Source organism: Lemur catta, chromosome 15 (genome assembly GCF_020740605.2).
Source record: "Lemur catta isolate mLemCat1 chromosome 15, mLemCat1.pri, whole genome shotgun sequence".
NCBI classification, from domain to species: domain Eukaryota; kingdom Metazoa; phylum Chordata; class Mammalia; order Primates; family Lemuridae; genus Lemur; species Lemur catta.
This window is the reverse complement of record NC_059142.1, coordinates 40,634,586-40,653,723: the sequence shown is the minus strand read 5'-3', so window position 1 is coordinate 40,653,723 and position 19,138 is coordinate 40,634,586. Positions and strand designations below refer to the sequence as shown.

Here is a 19,138-nt window from a genome sequence, read left to right as displayed (position 1 = left end):
ATGAGACTCCCACCCGTGGTTTCTCTCTTCATTTCCCTCCCCAGGATCCATGTCCCAGTAGACTTTTCATAAATGTAGATTGCTAGGTGGCAGGTTCATCGGGCTGGTTGATAACTTGGGTCTGCTTTCATCCCCACTGCCACCCCCAGGGGAGCCCACCATGCTTCTTTGGACCAGAGTTCCCCTCCCCAGAGCGGCCCCCCTGGGACGCCTCCCTCCTACAAACTGCCTTTGCTTGGGCCCTATGACAGTCGAGATGACTTCCCCCTCCGTAAAACAGGTGAGTGAGTGCCCAACCTGGCATCCCAGAACATGGCTCTGGGAGGTAGAGGTGGGCACGTGGAGGGGGCAGGGCTACCGCCTGAGCTGGCCCGACCGTGGTGCTCTGGGCTGCAGGTGTGTGCCCATGTGTGCATGTATCTGAGCCCCGGCTACCTTCTCTCCAGCCTCTGAACCCAACTTGAAAGTGCGTTCCAGGCTAAAACAGAAGGTGGCAGAGCGGAGAAGCAGTCCCCTCCTGCGCCGCAAGGATGGGACTGTTATTAGCACCTTTAAGAAGAGAGCTGTTGAGATCACAGGTGCCGGGCCTGGGGGTAAGGGCTGCTCTCATGTCCTGGTTCTAAGGGTCTGGGAGTGGAGGGTGGCTCAGAGCAGGCCCAGGTGACAGCCACTTCTCCTGTAGCGTCCTCCGTGTGTAACAGTGCACCAGGCTCCGGGCCCAGCTCTCCCAACAGTTCCCACAGCACCATCGCTGAGAACGGCTTTACTGGCTCAGTCCCCAACATCCCCACAGAGGTACAGGCCTGGCTGAGGGTGGGGTGGGGCTGGGACAGGGCTGCTCTCCTTCCCTTGGAACAAAGAATGCGGCTTCTTCCAGTTTGGCTGGGGGTGCCCAGCAGAGACCTTTCTGCCCACATGGATAGGCTGGAGGGTCCTTGCTTGGACTCACTACCTCAAAGGGGTATTTGTCCCATGGGGCCGTGAAGGGCTCTGATCTCAGACTCCCCCGGTGGAGGTGGGGGGGGCACCTTTCAGAGACCTTGGCCTCCACCCAGCTTGCCTCCTTTGCCTGCTCTCATGCCTGTGTCTTCCCACTGCTCCCCAGATGCTCCCCCAGCACCGGGCCCTCCCTCTGGACAGCTCCCCCAACCAGTTCAGCCTCTACACGTCTCCCTCTCTGCCCAACATCTCCCTAGGGCTGCAGGCCACAGTCACTGTCACCAACTCGCACCTCACCGTAAGTACATATGGTGGGCACAAACCCTCCATCCTCCCTCTGGTGTTGAGGTCACTGGTCCTGGATGCGCCCAGCTGGGGCTTTTGACCTCCCAGGGCCCTGAGGGAGATCATATGGCCCTGCCCAGAGCTGGAGGGTGCACAGAGAGTCAATGAGGGATACTGGTCCAAAGCAGGCAACACTGGGGCGGCATAAACCCCTCCTTTATCTCCCATCTCCCTCCACCCCTCACCAGGCCTCCCCAAAGCTGTCGACGCAGCAGGAGGCCGAGAGGCAGGCCCTCCAGTCCCTGCGGCAGGGCGGCACGCTGACGGGCAAGTTCATGAGCACATCCTCCATTCCCGGCTGCCTGCTGGGAGTGGCCCTGGAGGGTGACGCGACCCCCCACGGGCATGCCTCCCTGCTGCAGCACGTGCTGCTGCTGGAGCAGGCCCGGCAGCAGAGCACCCTCATCGCTGGTGAGTGGGCAGGTGGCTGTGCCAGGGAGGGGCTCAGGTTGGGACCAGCAGTCAGGGAGACTTCAGCCCTGTCACAGCTCCCCTCAACAGCATCACTGACTTCTCCCACATTCCGGAAACACTGAGTACCTGCAGGGTGGCACGCACTATTTCTTACAAAATCTGCCATCGTGGAGTTCACATTCCAGAGCAGCTCTGTCGAGTAGAAACATGACACAATCTGTGTATGTAATTTCTAGTAGCCACGTGAGAAAGCAGCAGATGGGATTAATTTTATAACATGTATTTAACTCAGTATATCCAGGACATTTTCATTTAAACATGTAATAAATATGCAGAGTTATCAATGAGGTATTTTACTTTTTGTTTCATACTAAGTCTTTGAGGGCTGGTGTATATTTCACACTTGCGGTGCATCTCAATTTAGACAGGCCCAGAAGTCACGTGTAACTAGTAACTGTGGGACTTGACAGCACAGCTTTAGACAGCTCTTAAGTACCTGTTGGCATCAGAAGAGGTTCTGCTTGAATGATCCTGGCCCCAGGGCTTCCCAGCCTGGTGGGATCCATGGAAGGATCCAGCCACAATCAGGGAGGTCTTGTTGCAGTGGGGATGGACTAGTCATTGTTCACTCACAGGGAGGGCCCAAGACTACATATACACTTAGTTAAGCAGCTCAAAGGGAGAGAATGGTGAATTCAGGAAGGTTTGCTGGAGGAGGTGTCTGTGAGCTGTGAAGCTGTTCAGTCGTGGGGAGGAGGAAGAACGGGGCTCAGGTTTGGGGGCAGGGTGCTCCAGGCCCCCCAGGGTTTTTCCTGAGTATGGAGGTGGTGGTGGTATTCTAGGGGGGTAGATGGAGGTAAGATGGGAGGGGGGCCTGGTGCCCTGACAATGGTGCTTACTCCCCTGCTCCTAATTCCACAGTGCCGCTCCATGGGCAGTCCCCACTGGTGACAGGTGAACGTGTGGCCACCAGCATGCGGACAGTGGGCAAGCTCCCGCGGCACCGGCCGCTGAGCCGCACTCAGTCCTCGCCACTGCCGCAGAGTCCCCAGGCCCTGCAGCAGCTGGTCATGCAGCAGCAGCACCAGCAGTTCCTGGAGAAGCAGAAGCAGCAGCAGTTGCAGCTGGGCAAGGTGGGCCTGGAGAGGGACATGTCCCGGGGCCGAGCTGGGGCCGGACAAGGAGAGCACCAGGCAGGGAGACAGGAGCGGGGCTGATGCCCAGCCACCTTTGGCACCATGTGTCTGCTGAGAGCAGCCACCTTTCCTTTTTTAAATTCACTGAGAAGCACTGTATGGGCTGGTGGCTGCCTGGGAGGAGGGAAGGAAGGATGGACCGTTCTGGGCTTCAGGCTACATGGCTGCTCCCCGCAGCTGATGTGGCCCAGTATTGTGTTCCCAGATCCTCACCAAGACAGGGGAGCTGCCGAGGCAGCCCACCACCCACCCCGAGGAGACAGAAGAGGAGCTGACAGAGCAGCAGGAGGCCTTGCTGGGGGAGGGAGCCCTGACCATGCCCCGGGAAGGCTCCACGGAGAGTGAGAGCACACAAGAAGACCTGGAGGAGGAGGAGGAGGAAGAAGGGGAGGAGGAGGAGGAGGACTGCATCCAGGTCAAGGACGAGGAGGGCGAGAGTGGTGCGGAGGAGGGGCCCGACTTGGAGGAGTCCAGCGCTGGTTACAAAAAGGTGCCCCTTGCCTCCGCCCCGGCCCCTTCCCCAGTCTGCAGTCCCCAGGCTGTGCAGGAGCAGCTGCCTGAAGGGAGCAAAAGGGGAATGCAGGGAGGGAGCTGCCTGGGTCAGACTCAGAGCTGTGTCTGTGTCCTCCCTGCAGCTATGACTGGCCGGCCTGTGTGTGTGTGTGTGTGTGTGTGTGTGTGTGTGTGTGTGTGCGCGCGCGCGCGCATGGGCCGTGTGTATCTGCGTTTCTGCCTGCGTGGGTCCGGTTGTGCGTCGGTCCCCGTGCGTGCCTGTGTACACACATGCCCCCGCCATTACTACAGTCTGCCTTGCACCGAGCTGGCACTCCATTCATTGCGGACACAGCTGAGCCCTCCGGGCCTGACTCATCCCGCCCCCGCCCCCGCCCCCTCAGCCTCTTACCTCAATGCTACTCTTTGGTGTGACTCATTACCTCCCCCCATCCCGCACCATCTCGGTAGAGCTGGGAAGGCTGGAGTGTCTCTTGTCCCTGGAGGGAACAAGTGGGAGGAGGTGGGGGAAGAAGGAGACTTGGAGGAGAAGGGCTGGGTTGGGGCCCCCTGGAGGCCTCGAGAGCACCTGCCCTCACTGCTACCCAGGCTGAGCCTCACTCTTCTCCTTGCCAGCTGTTCTCAGATGCCCAGCAGCTGCAGCCACTGCAGGTGTACCAGGCACCCCTCAGTCTGGCCACTGTGCCCCACCAGGCCCTGGGCCGCACCCAGTCCTCACCTGCTGCTCCTGGGGGCATAAAGAGCCCCCCAGACCAGCCCACCAAGCACCTCTTCACCACAGGTGAGCCCTTACTGCGTATTCCATCCTTCCACTGTGCACTGTAGGGTCCCGCCCTGTGGGCAGAGGGAAGAGGCTGCTAGGACCCCTCAACCACCCCGGAGGAAGGGGAAACGGGTCTTCCTTCTCTCTCTGTGCCCCGTAGCTGTCCGTGGTAGTGGCAGCAGCCCTCTGCCCCAGCATCTTTTCACCCCACTGAGGGACTGTGCCATAAGTCTGGAGCCCTGGTGGAGAGAGCCACTGTCCCATCTGTCTTCCCCTCCTCCCTGTGAGGTCCAGGATGTGGCCCCAGTCTGTCCCAGAAAGCTCTTCCTCCACGGCACTGCCACATGCTGGGCTCTGAGGGGGCACGGACGTGCCTGAGGGTGGCCCTGTCTCACCAGTGGGGAGCAGCACACGGGACCAAGAGAGGAGGGGGAAAAGAGGGTGTGTCGTGAGGGGGCACAGCCTGGGGCACAGTGGGGGTGTCCAGGCAGCCCTGTTGGGGCTCGAGGAGCAAGGAAGCTTGTGACGGGCGGTAATGGAGAGAAGGACTCACAGGAAGAGGGACGAGGAGGGTAGAAGCCGGAGAGGGGAGAGACAGGTGTGTGGGATGATGGCTGGGTGACCATGGGGAGATGTTTGGGCCATGGATGGGCTCGGGGAGAGCTCAGAAAGTTGAGGTGGCCAGGCTGGGACCGTGGGCCCAGAGCAGTGCTGGCTGACACGTGGGTCTGCGGCCCAGGTGTGGTCTATGACACGTTCATGCTGAAGCACCAGTGCATGTGCGGGAACACACACGTGCACCCCGAGCACGCCGGCCGGATCCAGAGCATCTGGTCCCGGCTGCAGGAGACGGGCCTGCTAAGCAAGTGTGAGGTAAGGAAGCCCCTCCTTGCTCCGTCCCGACTTAAATCCAGCAAAAGCCTGTCTCTCCGGCTAGTGAAGCCTGTCTCTGTGTGTCTTCCTCATCCTCTCTGCAGCCCTAGACCTTGGGCCAGTCCCCGCAGCCACCTCCAGTCCCATCCCTTGCAGCCTGTTTTCTCCATGGTCCTCAGCTGAGGGGGGTGGGTCCTGGCATAGGGTTGGGAGAACAGGGTCCACTTTGTCAAAAATCTTTGGGTTTCACAGAAAGTGGCTCTGTGTGCCTGGGACCATGGGGCAGAGAGAGGGTCTGGGCATCAGGAGAGCCGAGCCTTACTGTGTCCCCTCACCGGCTTCTTCTCCTGCCCCCTGGCAGCGGATCCGGGGTCGCAAAGCCACGCTGGACGAGATTCAGACGGTGCACTCGGAATACCACACCTTGCTCTATGGGACCAGCCCCCTCAACCGGCAGAAGCTGGACAGCAAGAAGCTGCTGGGTGAGCCGGCAGGATGGCCAGTGGGCAGGGCATGTCCACTGTCCGGGTGGGTTGGGGGCTGTCAGGAAGGGTAGTCAGGGCACAGAGCATCACCGTGGCAGAGGTGGCACAGTTGCCATGTCACCTACCTCTGGAGGGCGCCATTAACATAGGTACGACAGGAACAGAGCATGCTGGTGGGGCATAGTGCAGGAGGATGGAGGAGATGGGTCGGCTTAGTGGCATGGGACTGCTTTGCTCCCCTCCCCGGTGTATCATGTCCCTCTCTCCCTGCCATCTGCCCCCAGAGGTAGGATGTCCCCCAGAACAGGGGCCTGACAGCTCCCAACTGGCGTGGGCTGCAGAGGCCTGTCGTGTGCTTGGGGCTGAGCCTTTATTTCCTGCGGCTGAGCTCGCTGCCCTCTGCAGAGCTGAGCCTGCAGCCCTGGCAGTTGAGGCATCTTCTAGAGTAGCTGTCCCTCCTCCCTGCAGGCCCCATCAGCCAGAAGATGTATGCCGTGCTGCCTTGTGGGGGCATTGGGGTGAGTAGGGCGTGTGCCAGTGGGGGTGGGAAGGTGGCTGTCCCAGCTCTGGCTCCTCCCTTCCTGCCCACCATGGCTGCTGGCCTGCTATCTGGGTGCCCACCCCTATTCTTGCCCTCCCCCTACAGGGGGCACACTGAAGCCTGCTCTCCTGCCCCTGCAGGTGGACAGTGACACTGTGTGGAACGAGATGCATTCCTCCAGTGCCGTGCGCATGGCGGTGGGCTGCCTGGTGGAGCTGGCCTTCAAGGTGGCTGCGGGAGAGCTCAAGGTGAGAGTGTGCTTGTGGCCCTGGCGGCCCTTGGCTTGGTCCTACATCCTCAGGAGTGGAGGACAGGGGCAGCCTTGGCTTCCCTTTAGTGATGCGCTGTCCTTTGCAACCTCAACTCTCAGGCACCAGGGTGGGGAGGAGGTGACAGCTCCAGGGACAGCTGGGGGCTGAGGGGTATGAGGGCCCAACAAATAGGCACTAATGCGTGGTGTGCTTGTGCGGGTCTCGAGGGCAGAGACAGCGTCTGCCTGCGCATGAGGCCCGAGGTTGGCGTTCCTAATGGTGCACTGAATATATCTACGCGTTTCTGACATGTGTTCACTTCCATCCCTGGCTTGTGCTTCTCTCCTTCTGTGTCCACCCCCTCCGTGGCCACCTTGCCTTCCTGTCTGCCCCTCTGCCCACACCTCTTCAGAATGGATTTGCCATCATCCGGCCCCCAGGACACCACGCCGAGGAATCCACAGCCATGTGAGTGCCACCCCGTCCCTGCCCTAGACCCTCTGCCCTCACCCCTTAGTGTCTCCTGCTCCTGAAGCGAACGCCCCGCTGAAGGTGACCTCCCCGCCCTCTTCTCCCCTCACCCCCCCCAGGGGATTCTGCTTCTTCAACTCTGTAGCCATCACAGCCAAACTCTTGCAGCAGAAGTTGAACGTGGGCAAGGTCCTCATCGTGGACTGGGTAGGCAGTGGGCTGGTGAGGCTGGGCAGGGGTGGTTAGAGCTGGGACCAGGGGCAGCCTTCAGGGAGTCCTCTCCAGCCCCCGCTCCAGGCAGCCTCGCTTCCCTCAGGCACCGCCGTGTCCTATCCCGACGCCCAGCCTTGCGTTCCTCCTGCTGGGTCATCAGCCCAGTAGGGCTCCCTCCTCACTATGAGGGGCTGTTCCTCCTTGGCCCCATTCTGCAGCCTCAAGCAACAGAGGGGATTTCCCTCCTTGAACAGTAGAGATGCCACCACCATCGCTAGTGGCCGTTTTTCTCCCCCAGCCCCCTCTATTGGAGGCTGACCATGTGCTGGGAACCCAGTGAGTACTTAACATGTGAGCTGCTCACGGCCACCTCGAGTAGTAAGAACTAGGATGTCCGTTTCTATAAATGAAGGCACTAGTGGGTGACTTGCCAAGGTCACTTAGCTGGGAATGTTGGCGGTAGGTTTCAGACCAGACCTTTTGGGCCCAGCACTCTGCTCTTGCTACTGTGGGTGCTTCTCAAACCCTGTCCCTAATGGCAGAGGGAAAGGCACATGCCACTCACTGAGAGCCGGGGAAGTAGCCAGAGCAATCCTTGGTGAGGATGAGAGCTCTCTGAAGCCCAATTTTAGCTTAAAAATTCATGTAAATGTTGGATCCTTCTTTAGAATTTATCTATTTGTTTTAAATTCCCTACTAGCTTTAATGTTTCCCCTCAAACTGTGAAGTGGAATGGGTTCTGCAGGGAGACACGCCACATTTATCCCATGGCTTTGTCTATCCACTGCACGGTGCCACATCACAGATGTGTAGACCCCCAAGTTGAGAAGTGTGAGGCAGTCAATGCCGTTGCTAGTGCAATACACATGCCCTGTGGCCAGTGGCCAGCTGCTCCCCCAGAGCTCACCCCAGGGTAGGGTAGGGGCAGGTGGAATTTTTGACCTTTGGGTCAGAGCTTGGGCCATTTTCCTTATGCTTCCACTTCCCCATTAGGACATTCACCATGGCAATGGCACCCAGCAAGCATTCTACAATGACCCCTCTGTGCTCTACATCTCCCTGCACCGCTATGACAATGGGAACTTCTTTCCAGGCTCCGGGGCTCCTGAAGAGGTACAGCTCTTGGGCCTAAACGCAGGCCTTTCCAGGAGGTAGCACAGTGGGACCTGGCGGGGAGCTGTGGAGGCCCATGGTGGTGCTGGTACCTGGGGCGTCTGGGCTCCTAGTGGGAGGACCATACTGGTCTGACTGCCCCTCTGGGCAGAGCAGAGGTCAGTGCAGTGAGGCCTGGAGGCAGGGATGGGGGTGGGGGTAATACCTGGGACCTAGCAGTGAGAATAACCCCCTTCCTCACCCTGCTGCTAGGTTGGTGGAGGGCCAGGTGTGGGGTACAATGTGAATGTGGCATGGACAGGAGGTGTGGACCCCCCCATCGGAGATGTGGAGTACCTGACGGCCTTCAGGTGGGGAGCGAGAAGGGCCACGGCGGGCATGGGGTACCCCGCCCCGGGCCCTGCTGTGGGAGGGCAAAAGGCACTCAGTTCAGTGTGGGTGGAGGGCGCTGTCTCAGAGAGAATGGAGTGAGGGGAGGCCTGGCCCCGCCATCTGCCAGGGTCAGCTTGGGCCATCCCTTTGCAGGACAGTGGTGATGCCCATTGCCCACGAGTTCTCACCTGACGTGGTCCTAGTCTCCGCCGGGTTTGATGCTGTTGAAGGACATCTGTCTCCACTGGGTGGCTACTCTGTCACTGCCAGATGTGAGCCTGCTCTGGGATTGAGGGAGGGTGTGGAGGAGGGGGATGGAGTCGAGTGGGATGCCAGGCAGGGAATAGACTCACGTTGCAGGAGAGGAGAGCAGGGGGCAGGGCCAAGACTGGGAATCATCCTGCTAGCTCCCCCACCTCTCCCTCTGCCAACCAGGCCTTGGCAGGTAGCAGAGGATGTATCTCCTGCTGTAACCGTAGGACGGAGCTTCTTTTTTTTTTTTTGAGACAGAGTCTCACTTTGTTGCCCAGGCTAGAGTGAGTGCCGTGGCATCAGCCTGGCTCACAGCAACCTCAAACTCCTGGGCTTAAGCGATCCTACTGCCTCAGCCTCCCCAGTAGCTGGGACTACAGGCATGCGCCACCATGCCTGGCTAATTTTTTCTATATATATTTTTAGTTGTCCAGATAATTTATTTCTATTTTTAGTAGAGACGGGGTCTCGCTCAGGCTGGTCTCGAACTCCTGACCTCGAGCGATCCACCCTCCTCGGCCTCCCAGAGGGCTAGGATTACAGGTGTGAGCCACCTCAGCCGGCCGGCTGGAGCTTCTTGATCACTGATGTTTCAGTGCTGTTCCTTGTAAGACAGCATATCCTTGGAACTTTTGGCCAGTCTGTCAATGTTTTGTCTTTGATAGAGCATTTAGTCCATTGATATTACATTTTCTTATGGATATATTTGGGTTTATATCTTCTTATTTTATGCTATTTGTCCCATCTCATGTATTTCTTTTTTGCTCTTTTCTTACTGTCTCTTGAACTATTTTTTACCATTTCATCCTTCGGCCATCCTCAAAGGTTTTGGCCACTTGACTAGGCAGTTGATGACACTGGCAGGGGGCCGGGTGGTGCTGGCCCTGGAGGGAGGCCACGACTTGACCGCCATCTGTGATGCCTCTGAGGCCTGTGTCTCGGCTCTGCTCAGCGTAGAGGTGAGGGGGGGAGGGAGGGGCTGGGAGGTGAGGGACCCGCAAGGGGTGTCCCCTTCTTTGGATCAAGTAGCACTTGGGCCAGAGCTTGGGCCCCTTGGGAAGGTTTTCTTGGGTCCTAAGGATAGTTGGTGGCCAGGAAGGCTTTCTCTGTAGGGTTCCTCCAAAAAAGGCTATGCTTGTCTCTGTCATGAGGGATGTCTGGGGCTGAATGGGACAGTTAGAGGAGCAGGCATTGCCACCCCACTCCCCACCCTAAGCCTTCTCTTCTTTCCTCTGCCAGCTGCAGCCCTTGGATGAGGCAGTCTTGCAGCAAAAGCCCAACACCAATGCAGTGGCCACGCTAGAAAAAGTCATCGAGATCCAGAGTGCGTGGGGACAGGTGGAGGGGCTCAGACCTCAGCCTGCTGAGGGGGCCGTGCCCACGGGGCTTATCTACCGTCTCTCCCCCCTGCCCATCCCTCTTCCACAGGCAAACACTGGAGCTGTGTGCAGAGGTTTGCCGCGGGTCTGGGCCGTTCCCTGCGGGAGGCCCAGGCAGGTGAGACTGAGGAGGCCGAGACTGTGAGCGCCATGGCCTTGCTGTCGGTGGGGGCCGAGCAGGCCCAGGCGGCTGCAGCCCGGGAGCACAGCCCCAGGTGAGCCTCCCTACCCCGCCTCTATGCCATTGCCCAAGCTGGTGCCCCTGCTCAACACCCTCCCCTGTGCTTGTCCCCACAGGCCGGCAGAGGAGCCCATGGAGCAGGAGCCTGCCCTGTGACACCCTGGCCCCCATCCCTCTGGGCTCCATCATTGTGATTTTGTTTATTTTTTCTATTAAAAACAAAAAGTCACACATTCAACAACGTGTGCCGTGTGGGTCTCTCAGCCTTGCCCCTCCTGCTCCTCTAAGGTGCCTCAGGCCCCCTGCCCGTGGCCCAGGTCTCAGCCCTAGATGTGTGCTCCCTCTGGGGGGTGGGGTGCTCTTCCCAGCCCCTGCTTGTTATACCCCAAACCCACTTTCCTGCGTTCTGTCCCTTCCCCCTTGGAGCCTGGGCCAGCTTGAGGTGGGCACGGGGTCCAGACAGTACCCTCCAGTTCTGGGCCCCCTGAGTGAGGAGGGAACAGCAAGTCGGTGCCTTGGTTTCAGCTGACTTGGGGAAAAATGCCTTAATTTTATCCTCCCCTCTCTAGCCTCCGGGGAGGATCTGCAGGGCCGCCACTGTCTCAGATGCAGAGTGGAGGGGAGGTGGGCTCCCACCCTGGCGTTCTCCATCCTCTCCCTCTCTTCCTTCCCAGGGGCTGAGAGGGTGAAAGTGTGTGGGGAGGGAGGGACCAGGAGGAGCCGCAGAACCAGGCCCGCTCCCACCTTATTCTGCTGGCACAGCCTGGGGATGGGGAGAAGGTGGTCCCTGCAGGGGGGCTCCAGCTGGTGAGAGCCCCCCTGCTGTTCAGGACAGATCCCCAGCCACCCAGCCTGCTGCAGGTAGGAAGGTCAGTGGCTCACCTCCCTCCTGGGGCCTTGTGCTTTTGAGCTCGGGGATGGTGAGAACAGGGGTTCAAGAAGGCCAGAACCCAAGGACCTAGAAGTTGGCCCTCAGCTGGAGCTTCCATTCCTCCTGGACTCCCTGTGCCGGCCACCAGTCCAGGGGAACTAAGTCCAGGAGGGGGCTGGGTACTGCCCCTTCACCTTCCCAGGAGCCCTGCAGAGCCCTCTCCATTTCCAGGGGTGGAGGGCCCACAAGGCTTCCAGGGAATGCCATCCAGCCAGCCCGCAGGAAACCAAAGATGGGAAGGGGCTCCTAGGGGGCTGACTCTTCCTCCCTCCTCCTCCCCAGTACCGTATATACTTCCTCGCCTCCCATCCCCAGGGCCCCACCAATCTGTTTACATATTTATTATCCTAATGGGGGCCTGAGCAGGGTTGAGGGAGCCAGGGGGAGGGGCAGGAGTCCCACCACCATTGGTTCATTGTGCACTTCTATGTTGTGTGTTCTAGATCCTCCTGGGGGATGGGGATGGGGCCAGTGTACCAGGCCTCCCCTCGCTGAGCCCCAGGCTCTGGGCCCCTTACCCACCTCTCTCCCTGTGGCTGGTCTGGTTCTCATGTAAACATACTCATTGCTTTGTCTCCCTGGATATGGATTTCAGTTAAGGATTTTGTAACCCGTTACACTGTGTGTCTTTGTGTAAATAAACTTGTTTCTGGCAGTGCCTTCTGGGGCCAGTGTCTCTATTCTCTGGGCTCCCAAATGGAGTAGAGGTTCTCATCCCCCCTCCTAGCCAAGAAAACTATTCTTTTCTCCAGCCCTGGGACTAGAAGCCAATTTAGGAAACAGGACACCAGGGTGGGAGATCTGTCCTATAGGTGAAAGAAGGTTTCACTGAATGTAGCCACAGCATCTAATAGGACGTCTCGTGTAGCCTAGGTGGTGATGAGTAGGGAGGGGACATGGGGCTGAGAGGTCTCACTTGAGTTTACAGCCCTCCCCTTTCCTCTGCCTCTGTAGAAACAGGCTGGAAAGGGCACAGACGGGTGGCCTGCCAAGGGTTCCGCCTGTACACATGCAGGCAAGCTCAGTGGAGATGGGTGCACAGGCAAGAAAGGAATCCAGAAGTGTTCAAGGGCTTTATTGGGGCTGCCCTGGCTACCCCTCACAGTGTTGCAGGAACCTGCTGGTCTTGCTGTTGCCTTTGCTCTTTGGGGACTTGGGAGGAAAGGCAGGAGGAGGACCAGCCTCTCTGGGAGAAAGAAGGCCCTTCTTTGGGGCTAAGACCAGGTGGTGGGAGAAGCAAGAAACTTAGGGTGAACAGGGCCTGCTTGGGGGCCAGAAGGGATTGGGGCTGCCTCCTGGGGTGTGGCAGTCCCAGAGTGTTGGGAGAGAAAGGGCAGAAGGAGGCACGAGAAGTCAGGAAGAGCGGATAGGTGGTATTTCCTGGGCACTGAACATGTGTACCACCCAGGGCACGAGGGCCAGGACCAGGCATGGCCAGAGGGTGTACTTAAGGAAATTGAAGATGTAGAAGAGGCTGATCTGAGAGGGCTGGCCCAGCCAGTCCAGGAGGCCCAGCAGTCCCATAGCCAGCACAAAGCAGGCTATCTTTTGGCCATTTCCCAACTGTGCCCGCCGTACCTGGGCATAAAAGGGAGAGTGCAGGGCGATGCCCAGACCCAGGGCAGCCCCCGAGTCGCGGCTCAGGGAGGCAAAGGGCCGGCTGTCCATATGTACCCACTCAGGCCGCTCACACCACTTGGAGGCTAGGCTGATGGACCTGTGGGAAAGAAGAGTCCTTACCAGGAGAGACTGGAACCTAGAGGGCCACTGGCTCTTAGCCATCTGCCCTTTGGGGCCCACTCTCATGTTCTGCTTTGTCCCTAGAGGGGTCTATGTTTGTGAACGGGTAATATGTCCTTTTTTAGCTACAATGAACCAAAGACCAACCAGGCTAGGTACAGGTGAGGTAGGACCTGCCCCAGCCTGCCCGGGCTTCAAAGCCAGCTTACCAAGAAACATCCAGGCCCAGCGTAACGAGGGTCCAATAGATGAGGCTGGCGCCCAGCATGAGGGCCAGCGCGGTCAACCCATAGAAGCTTAGCTCCCGCTCCATGGGCACCCGGGGAGCCATCAGCCAGCCCAGGACAGCACCTAGAGGAGTGACGTGACAACAGCTTCAAGGAGTTATGACCCTCCCCACCCCCCCACCCCCCACCCCCAGATGCAGTGTAGCTTGGCAAGAGAACAGACTGAGATATAAGGGGGGGCCTTTTGGGTTGGCTCTACAGAAACTAGGAATGATGGGAAGATCCTAGGCTGGTCTTCCCTCTGCCAAAGGCACCCTCTCGGCCCACCCTGTTGCCCCAGTTGCTCACCAGTTATTAGGCCAGCCAACACCTGGTGAGGGAAATGTGCCAAGATGAAGACCCGGGACAGGCCGACCGCCAACAGGAAGGTGCAATAAGCCAGGCTAGGTATCATCCTTACCCAGCGGCTAGGAAGAAGAGAGGCAAGTGGCCTAGGGGGTGTCCATACACAGTGTGGCTTCCCTCAGCACCCAGACGCTTTATGGTTGACCAAATACCCTGGGCTCCCCAGAACTCCAGCTCCCAGGCTGCCATGCTACTGGGTCTTTCGGGTCCAGGGTGCCACCACCCTTGTTCCCAATGGTGGGCAATGCCAAGGGTATACCTGCGGGTCCGAGTGGCCACCTGGGAAGAGAGGGCCGTCATTATGGGCCAGAGGGCTGCTCCTGTGATCATGCAGTGTCCAGAAGGGCTGCCTGCCAATGAATCCAGAAGCTCATGTTGAGAGGATGGAGGGGAACCCAGGTGTCCCTGGTCATACTGGAACACAGCTGCTTCCCCCTGGCTGAGAAGAGAGCTTTCCCCCAACACTGATCCACAGCTCCCTCTGCCCTGAAGTCTTTTTTATCCCCACCTGAGGCTATTGCTCTCAGGCTTCTGCCCTGACCTGTGTCTCTTGGCTCTATTCTGTGCAAGGTGAACAGCTGAGACATGGCATGGGTGCCCTCCTCCCATAACTCAGCTTGGTCTTCCTGGGGTTTCTTTGTTCTCTGGGCCAGTAACTGAGAGGCTGGGCCTCTGGCTGGGTCACCCTGGCTGAAAAGGACTCTGAAACGCTCACCCGAACCCTAACCACAGCGGGAAAGGGAGGAGGTTTGCAGCTTCCCACCTGGACCAGTTTCACAAGAAGAGGGGAACTGGTGAACCTGGACTGGAGCCTGGCTGTAGTACCCAGACTCATGGACCCACCAAAAAGGCCTGTCTCCAAACAGAAACCTGGAAGAGAACAGATGCAACATGACTAAAAGTGACACAGAGGCAAGAGATGGTGGTGAGCGTGTGTTTGTGTGCACTCCGAGCTATGTATCCGATTTACTCCAACCCCTCTCGCTGCAGGGTCACCTCTTCTCAGCCCAGGACCTGGCTCTCTCCCTCCAGGCCCTCACTGACCTATGTGCTATCCCCCTTTCCATGTCCCCAATTTCAGCCTGAATTATCCACACCTGAGTTATTTTATTTTATTTTTTTTTTAGGCAGGTCTTGCTCTGTTGTCCTGGCTCACATCATAGGTCACAGCAACCTCAAAGTCCTGGGCTCAAGCGATCCTCCTGCTTTAACCTCCTGAATAGCTGGGACTAGAGGCACACGCATGGCTAATTTTTCTATTTTTTGTAGAGACAGACTGGATGAAAGGTGGCCTTACTAATAACCTACCTAACAGAGGAAAATAAACTAACAGAAAGTAAGAGGAATAAACTCACAGCACATAATTGCCCCTTTGAAGAAAAAACCCACAACATAACTACCCCCTTTGTTTTGTTTTAATTAAACACCCGTGGCCTCTTATCTCTAAGGGTTTCTTTCATAGCCTTGAGGAGCCCTAAGTGGACAGTAGGGGTGCAAGCTCCCACCCCAGCTCAATGCCTCAGTTCCTGCCAAAAACCAGATTCTAAGGACTCTGATAAAGCTGGCCTCACAGAGAAAAGAGAAAAAAATATAGAGCACCTACAACAGCTGCACAGTTGTGTCTGTTATCAGTCTGCTAACACAGAGGGGAAAAAAAGCTATTTTACCCTTTAAAAACACAGAGCCACTTCTCTTCAGCACCCAACGCTTCCTTCCTTCCTCTGTGTGTTGTGGCCATTCCCTCCTTCTCTCTCTCTCTCTCTCTGGAAAATAAATAAACTTTATACTTCTTTCTACCCTCACCTGTGTGTGAGAAATATTTCTCCGCCTGCCATGAGCACCTAATTTTTACCCTTTCACAGGGTCTTGCTCTTGCTCAGGCTTGTCTCAAAATCAACCAATCCTTCCGCCTCAGCCTCCCAAAGTGCTAGGATCCACACCTGAATTATTTATTATTTATTTTTATGAGACACAGTCTCACTCTGTTGCCCAGGCTAGAGTGCCGTGGCATCAGCCTAGCTCACAGCAACCTCAAACTCCTGAACTCAAGCAATCCTCCTGCCTCAGCCTCCAGAGTAACTGGGACTACAGGCCTGCGCCACCATGTCCAGCTAATTTTTTCTATTTTTAGTTGTCTGGATAAGTTTTCTATTTTTAGTAGAGATGAGATTTTCACTCTTGCTGAGGCTGGTCTTGAACTCCTAACCTCAAGTGGTCCTCCCGCCTCGGCCTCCCAGAGTGCTAGGATTACAGGCATGAGCCACTGTGCCCAGCCCACATCTGAATTATTTAGGCCAACCTCTCATGTCTGAAAATGGGAGTGGTGAATGGACAGAGGAGGCTGAGAGGAAAATAAGGAGGACAAAAACTTCAAAATCCTCTAGCCTAGTAGGTGCTTGGCTGGGCCCAGGGAAACCATACACTGAAGAGGCTGCTGTGGCCAGACAGAAAGAGAAAAGGTGGAACAGCAGAAGAGATGCTGGCAGGAAGCCAAGTGCCCAGGAGGGAGATCCAGAAGGGATTTGCCTCTCCCTTCCAAAAACTGAGCCTAGTGCTAACTCAGAAAATGAATAGGGGCTTTGTTACTGGCAAGGGGGGGGGCATTAAGGGTGTCTATCAAGGGGGGTGTCTGACCTTCCTTCAGAGGAACAGGACTAGAGAGGGAGGGTTATACAGACTCTGAGGGAGGAGAGTGCACAAAGCAAAGGGCAATTAGGCAAGAAGGAAGTGATTAGGGAACTGCTTTTCCCTTTACAGGAGGGTGAAGCCCTTGCGGAGAAGAGTGGAAGGGAAGGTAACTCCCACGTTGTTTTTTCAGCAAGTCATTCTGGCCCATTCAAGTGCATCCTATGAACCTCCCTTCCTTTCCCCAGTCTGGGGATCTGGCTATGGAGGCTGTGGTGAAGGGAGGTATGGCTGCATGCTCAGTGGGAAGCATAGCTACCTTCAGGGCCCAAGAGGAGAAAGAGAGAGAGAGAGAGAATAGGTGACACAAAGAGATAAGCTCAGAGGGCTGCAGAGTCTCCACCCACCTGCCTGGGATTCTTGGCTTCTAAGTCTCAGTGTGACGATCCTACTAGTGAATGAAGGGGAAAGAAGAGAAAGTGTTCCCTGGAACACTGTCCAGTGCTTTTCAAACTTTACCGGGCACACAAAATACCTGGGGACCTTGTTAAAATCCTGATTGATTCAGTAGCTCTGGCCCCGGGCCTGAGATTCTGCATTTCTAGCAAGCTTTCAAGTCCTGCCTATGCTATTGGGCAGGGTCCAGAGACCACACCTTAATGGGCATGGCCTCTCTGTCTTTAGCAGCTAGTGTGATGCCTGCCTCAAAGCATGCTTCTTATAAAATATGTCTAATGAATTGCTGAGTGAAAAAGTGAGATGAGAAGTAGGACTTTCCGCTACTTAAATCACTATAGATAAAATAGATTCCCAACCCCTCCCCTGGAGTTTCTAAATCAGTAAGTTTGAGGTGGGGATGGAGTATTTGCATTTTAAACACGCCCCTTAGGTGATTTCTCTGATCAGGCCAGTTAGAGGAACACTGGTCTAATAAGCACACTGGTCTAATAAGCAGGATGGGTGAACTCTGAGGTCTGAGTCCAAGATGCACAAAGATGCTCAAAGGGGAAAATCAGGGACTACAGAGTAGGGGTGGGAAGGCCTCTGCGACACCTGCTGAGAGAGAGCAAGGCTTACACAGGACTCAGGGCCCTTGGGGATGGGGGACCAGGATGCCGGAAGGCTTCGCTGTCTCACCACTTGAAGACCAGGTTGAGCCACTCGGTGATGAGGCTGATCCAGAGCACCGCGATGCCCACGCGGCGAGAGGCGTAGTAGGCCACGGGGAAGTAGAACAGAAAGAGGATCTTGGGATCGCCCAGAAAGGTGACCCAGAGCCACACGTTCTCCAGCCAGGGTAGCTGGTTCTGCAGCGCCTCGGCTATCGCGATGCCCGCGCCCAGCGTGGACTCCATGACGACCCAAGGGCCGGCTGGGCCCGGGTTTGCTCTAGGGCGGAAGCCTAGGAGCGCGGGCGACAACGAAGTGGCTACCCGCCTCCCCGCAAAGCCCACTCTTCCCAGCCCCAGACCCCGCCCTCCCCGTTAGCGGTCCGCGCCAAAGCCCGCCCCCTGCCAGCCCAGGATCGCGCGAGTCCGGCGTCTTGCCGGTACTGTTTCCTCCTGCGCTCTGCCCCGGCATTCCTCTCTACTGGACAGCGCAGGGGACAAACCTTTGCAGGCGTTTCCTCAGGGGCCCACGTGGCCGCTGTTGCCGGCACGTGGGCAGCCGGCGTACTGGCGGCACCGGCTGCTGTTCCGGGTCAGGGGATGAACTCACCAGCAAGCCGGCGGCGCGCCCACGGTCCTTGCTCTGCTTCTGCGAAGGCGGATGTATAATCTCCAGGGCCGGGATTCCTTCCACACCGCCCTCTCTTCTCCAGTAGTGCTACCCACCAAAACAAAACAAAAAAAAAACCCTCTGAGATCTCTTGGAGAGAGAGAAGGCTGAACCTAGACGCCCCGTCCTCCTGGGAGCTGAAGCTGGACCCTAAATTTGCATATTGCTAATCTATTCAAACCCTCCTCAGCCCAAGACTCCCGCTCTAATTCAACTGCTATTAATTTTGAGGCTGACCTATAAGGCTCTTGATTTTGAGAGGTCTTCCCTAAAGACTTGCGAATTCTCACATATAGCATAAAGTCACACTTCCTCGCAGTTCTAACCTTGCCTCCTCCCCTGCCCGTCTATCCTCTTACTATCCAAAACGCAGCTAAGCAGATAAACCAAGAGATAGTGACAGTGTTGGTATGGGAAAAGAAGGGGCACACACCCGCAACAAAGTTTGGAACAATCATGTGGAGGAACATACACAGACATCCCAGCTATTCTAGGCAAGGTCCTGCCAAGAAGACTGTTGAAGTTGCTCCTCATTTTCTTCTAACCCTAGCAACCTTGTTCTTGAAGAGTTTTCTGATGGGTGGATGAAAATAAGCATGTAAATCTGGGTTCTTCTTGGAAAGGGATTAACTTCACTAATTAAAAAGGTGGCTGTAAGGGAAGCTAGATATTTCAGTTCACTCTCGTGCTAAATGTTTTTCAATCGCCCAGGGAGAAAGCCTACTGTTTACCCTGGCTCTAGCTTCAACTTTCACCAACCTGTCCCCACAGTCTGCTTCATAATATTTTGTTTGTTTGTTTGTTTGTTTTTGAGACAGAGTCTCACTCTGTCGCCCGGGCTAGAGTGCCATGGCATCAGCCTAGCTCACAGCAACCTCAAACTCCTGGGCTCAGCAATCCTCCTGCCTCAGCCTCCCAGAGTGCTAGGATTCCAGGCATGAGCTCCCGTACTGGCCCTGCTTCATAATATTTCTGAGCTACTTTGTGTACCTTGAAATCGTCAAGCTCTCTTCTCTTAGGGGTCCTGCCAGCTGCAGTTCCCTCTACCTGGAACATGGCCAACCTCATTCCCTGCTAATTGAGTACTTCAGATCTTCTCAGCTGAAATTTTTTGCTTCCTCAGAGAAGGC

General features: G+C 56.6%; 2 protein-coding genes across 11 annotated transcripts in view; one reads left to right on the top strand and one right to left on the bottom strand.

The window, feature by feature from the left end:
* HDAC5 (histone deacetylase 5) overlaps positions 1–10,539 on the top strand; it is a 34,311-nt gene extending 23,772 nt beyond the window's left edge. For 5 of the 6 annotated variants that reach the window (XM_045526697.1, XM_045526696.1, XM_045526698.1 and 2 more), the window contains 21 exons: positions 150–280; positions 447–593; positions 683–795; positions 1,106–1,237; positions 1,473–1,695; positions 2,620–2,831; positions 3,100–3,384; positions 4,023–4,188; positions 4,910–5,043; positions 5,405–5,525; positions 5,997–6,046; positions 6,210–6,317; positions 6,733–6,788; positions 6,911–6,998; positions 7,998–8,117; positions 8,370–8,467; positions 8,643–8,761; positions 9,567–9,700; positions 9,981–10,065; positions 10,170–10,335; positions 10,418–10,539. In XM_045526697.1, the coding sequence (XP_045382653.1) occupies positions 150–280; positions 447–593; positions 683–795; positions 1,106–1,237; positions 1,473–1,695; positions 2,620–2,831; positions 3,100–3,384; positions 4,023–4,188; positions 4,910–5,043; positions 5,405–5,525; positions 5,997–6,046; positions 6,210–6,317; positions 6,733–6,788; positions 6,911–6,998; positions 7,998–8,117; positions 8,370–8,467; positions 8,643–8,761; positions 9,567–9,700; positions 9,981–10,065; positions 10,170–10,335; positions 10,418–10,457 (2,728 nt within the window). In that variant the 3' untranslated portion in view covers positions 10,458–10,539. The remainder of the gene's footprint in view (positions 1–149; positions 281–446; positions 594–682; positions 796–1,105; positions 1,238–1,472; positions 1,696–2,619; positions 2,832–3,099; positions 3,385–4,022; positions 4,189–4,909; positions 5,044–5,404; positions 5,526–5,996; positions 6,047–6,209; positions 6,318–6,732; positions 6,789–6,910; positions 6,999–7,997; positions 8,118–8,369; positions 8,468–8,642; positions 8,762–9,566; positions 9,701–9,980; positions 10,066–10,169; positions 10,336–10,417) is intronic. The other variant, XM_045526695.1, reaches the window with a different exon arrangement.
* Positions 10,540–12,291: 1,752 nt separating this feature from the next.
* G6PC3 (glucose-6-phosphatase catalytic subunit 3) lies at positions 12,292–17,857 on the bottom strand. 5 transcript variants are annotated; one of them, XM_045526704.1, is made up of 6 exons: positions 17,842–17,857; positions 14,368–14,474; positions 13,864–13,954; positions 13,548–13,666; positions 13,182–13,323; positions 12,292–12,949 (listed from the first exon to the last, which is right to left on the bottom strand). In XM_045526704.1, the coding sequence occupies exons 3-6, from the start codon at positions 13,932–13,934 to the stop codon at positions 12,586–12,588; spliced, it is 696 nt and encodes a 231-aa protein (XP_045382660.1). In that variant the 5' UTR covers positions 13,935–13,954; positions 14,368–14,474; positions 17,842–17,857; the 3' UTR covers positions 12,292–12,585. The 5 variants fall into 5 exon arrangements, with proteins under 5 accessions (XP_045382660.1, XP_045382657.1, XP_045382659.1 ...); XM_045526701.1 differs by lacking the exon at positions 17,842–17,857 and adding an exon at positions 17,367–17,822; XM_045526703.1 differs by lacking the exon at positions 17,842–17,857 and adding an exon at positions 16,637–16,703.
* Between the last annotated feature and the right edge of the window lie 1,281 nt (positions 17,858–19,138).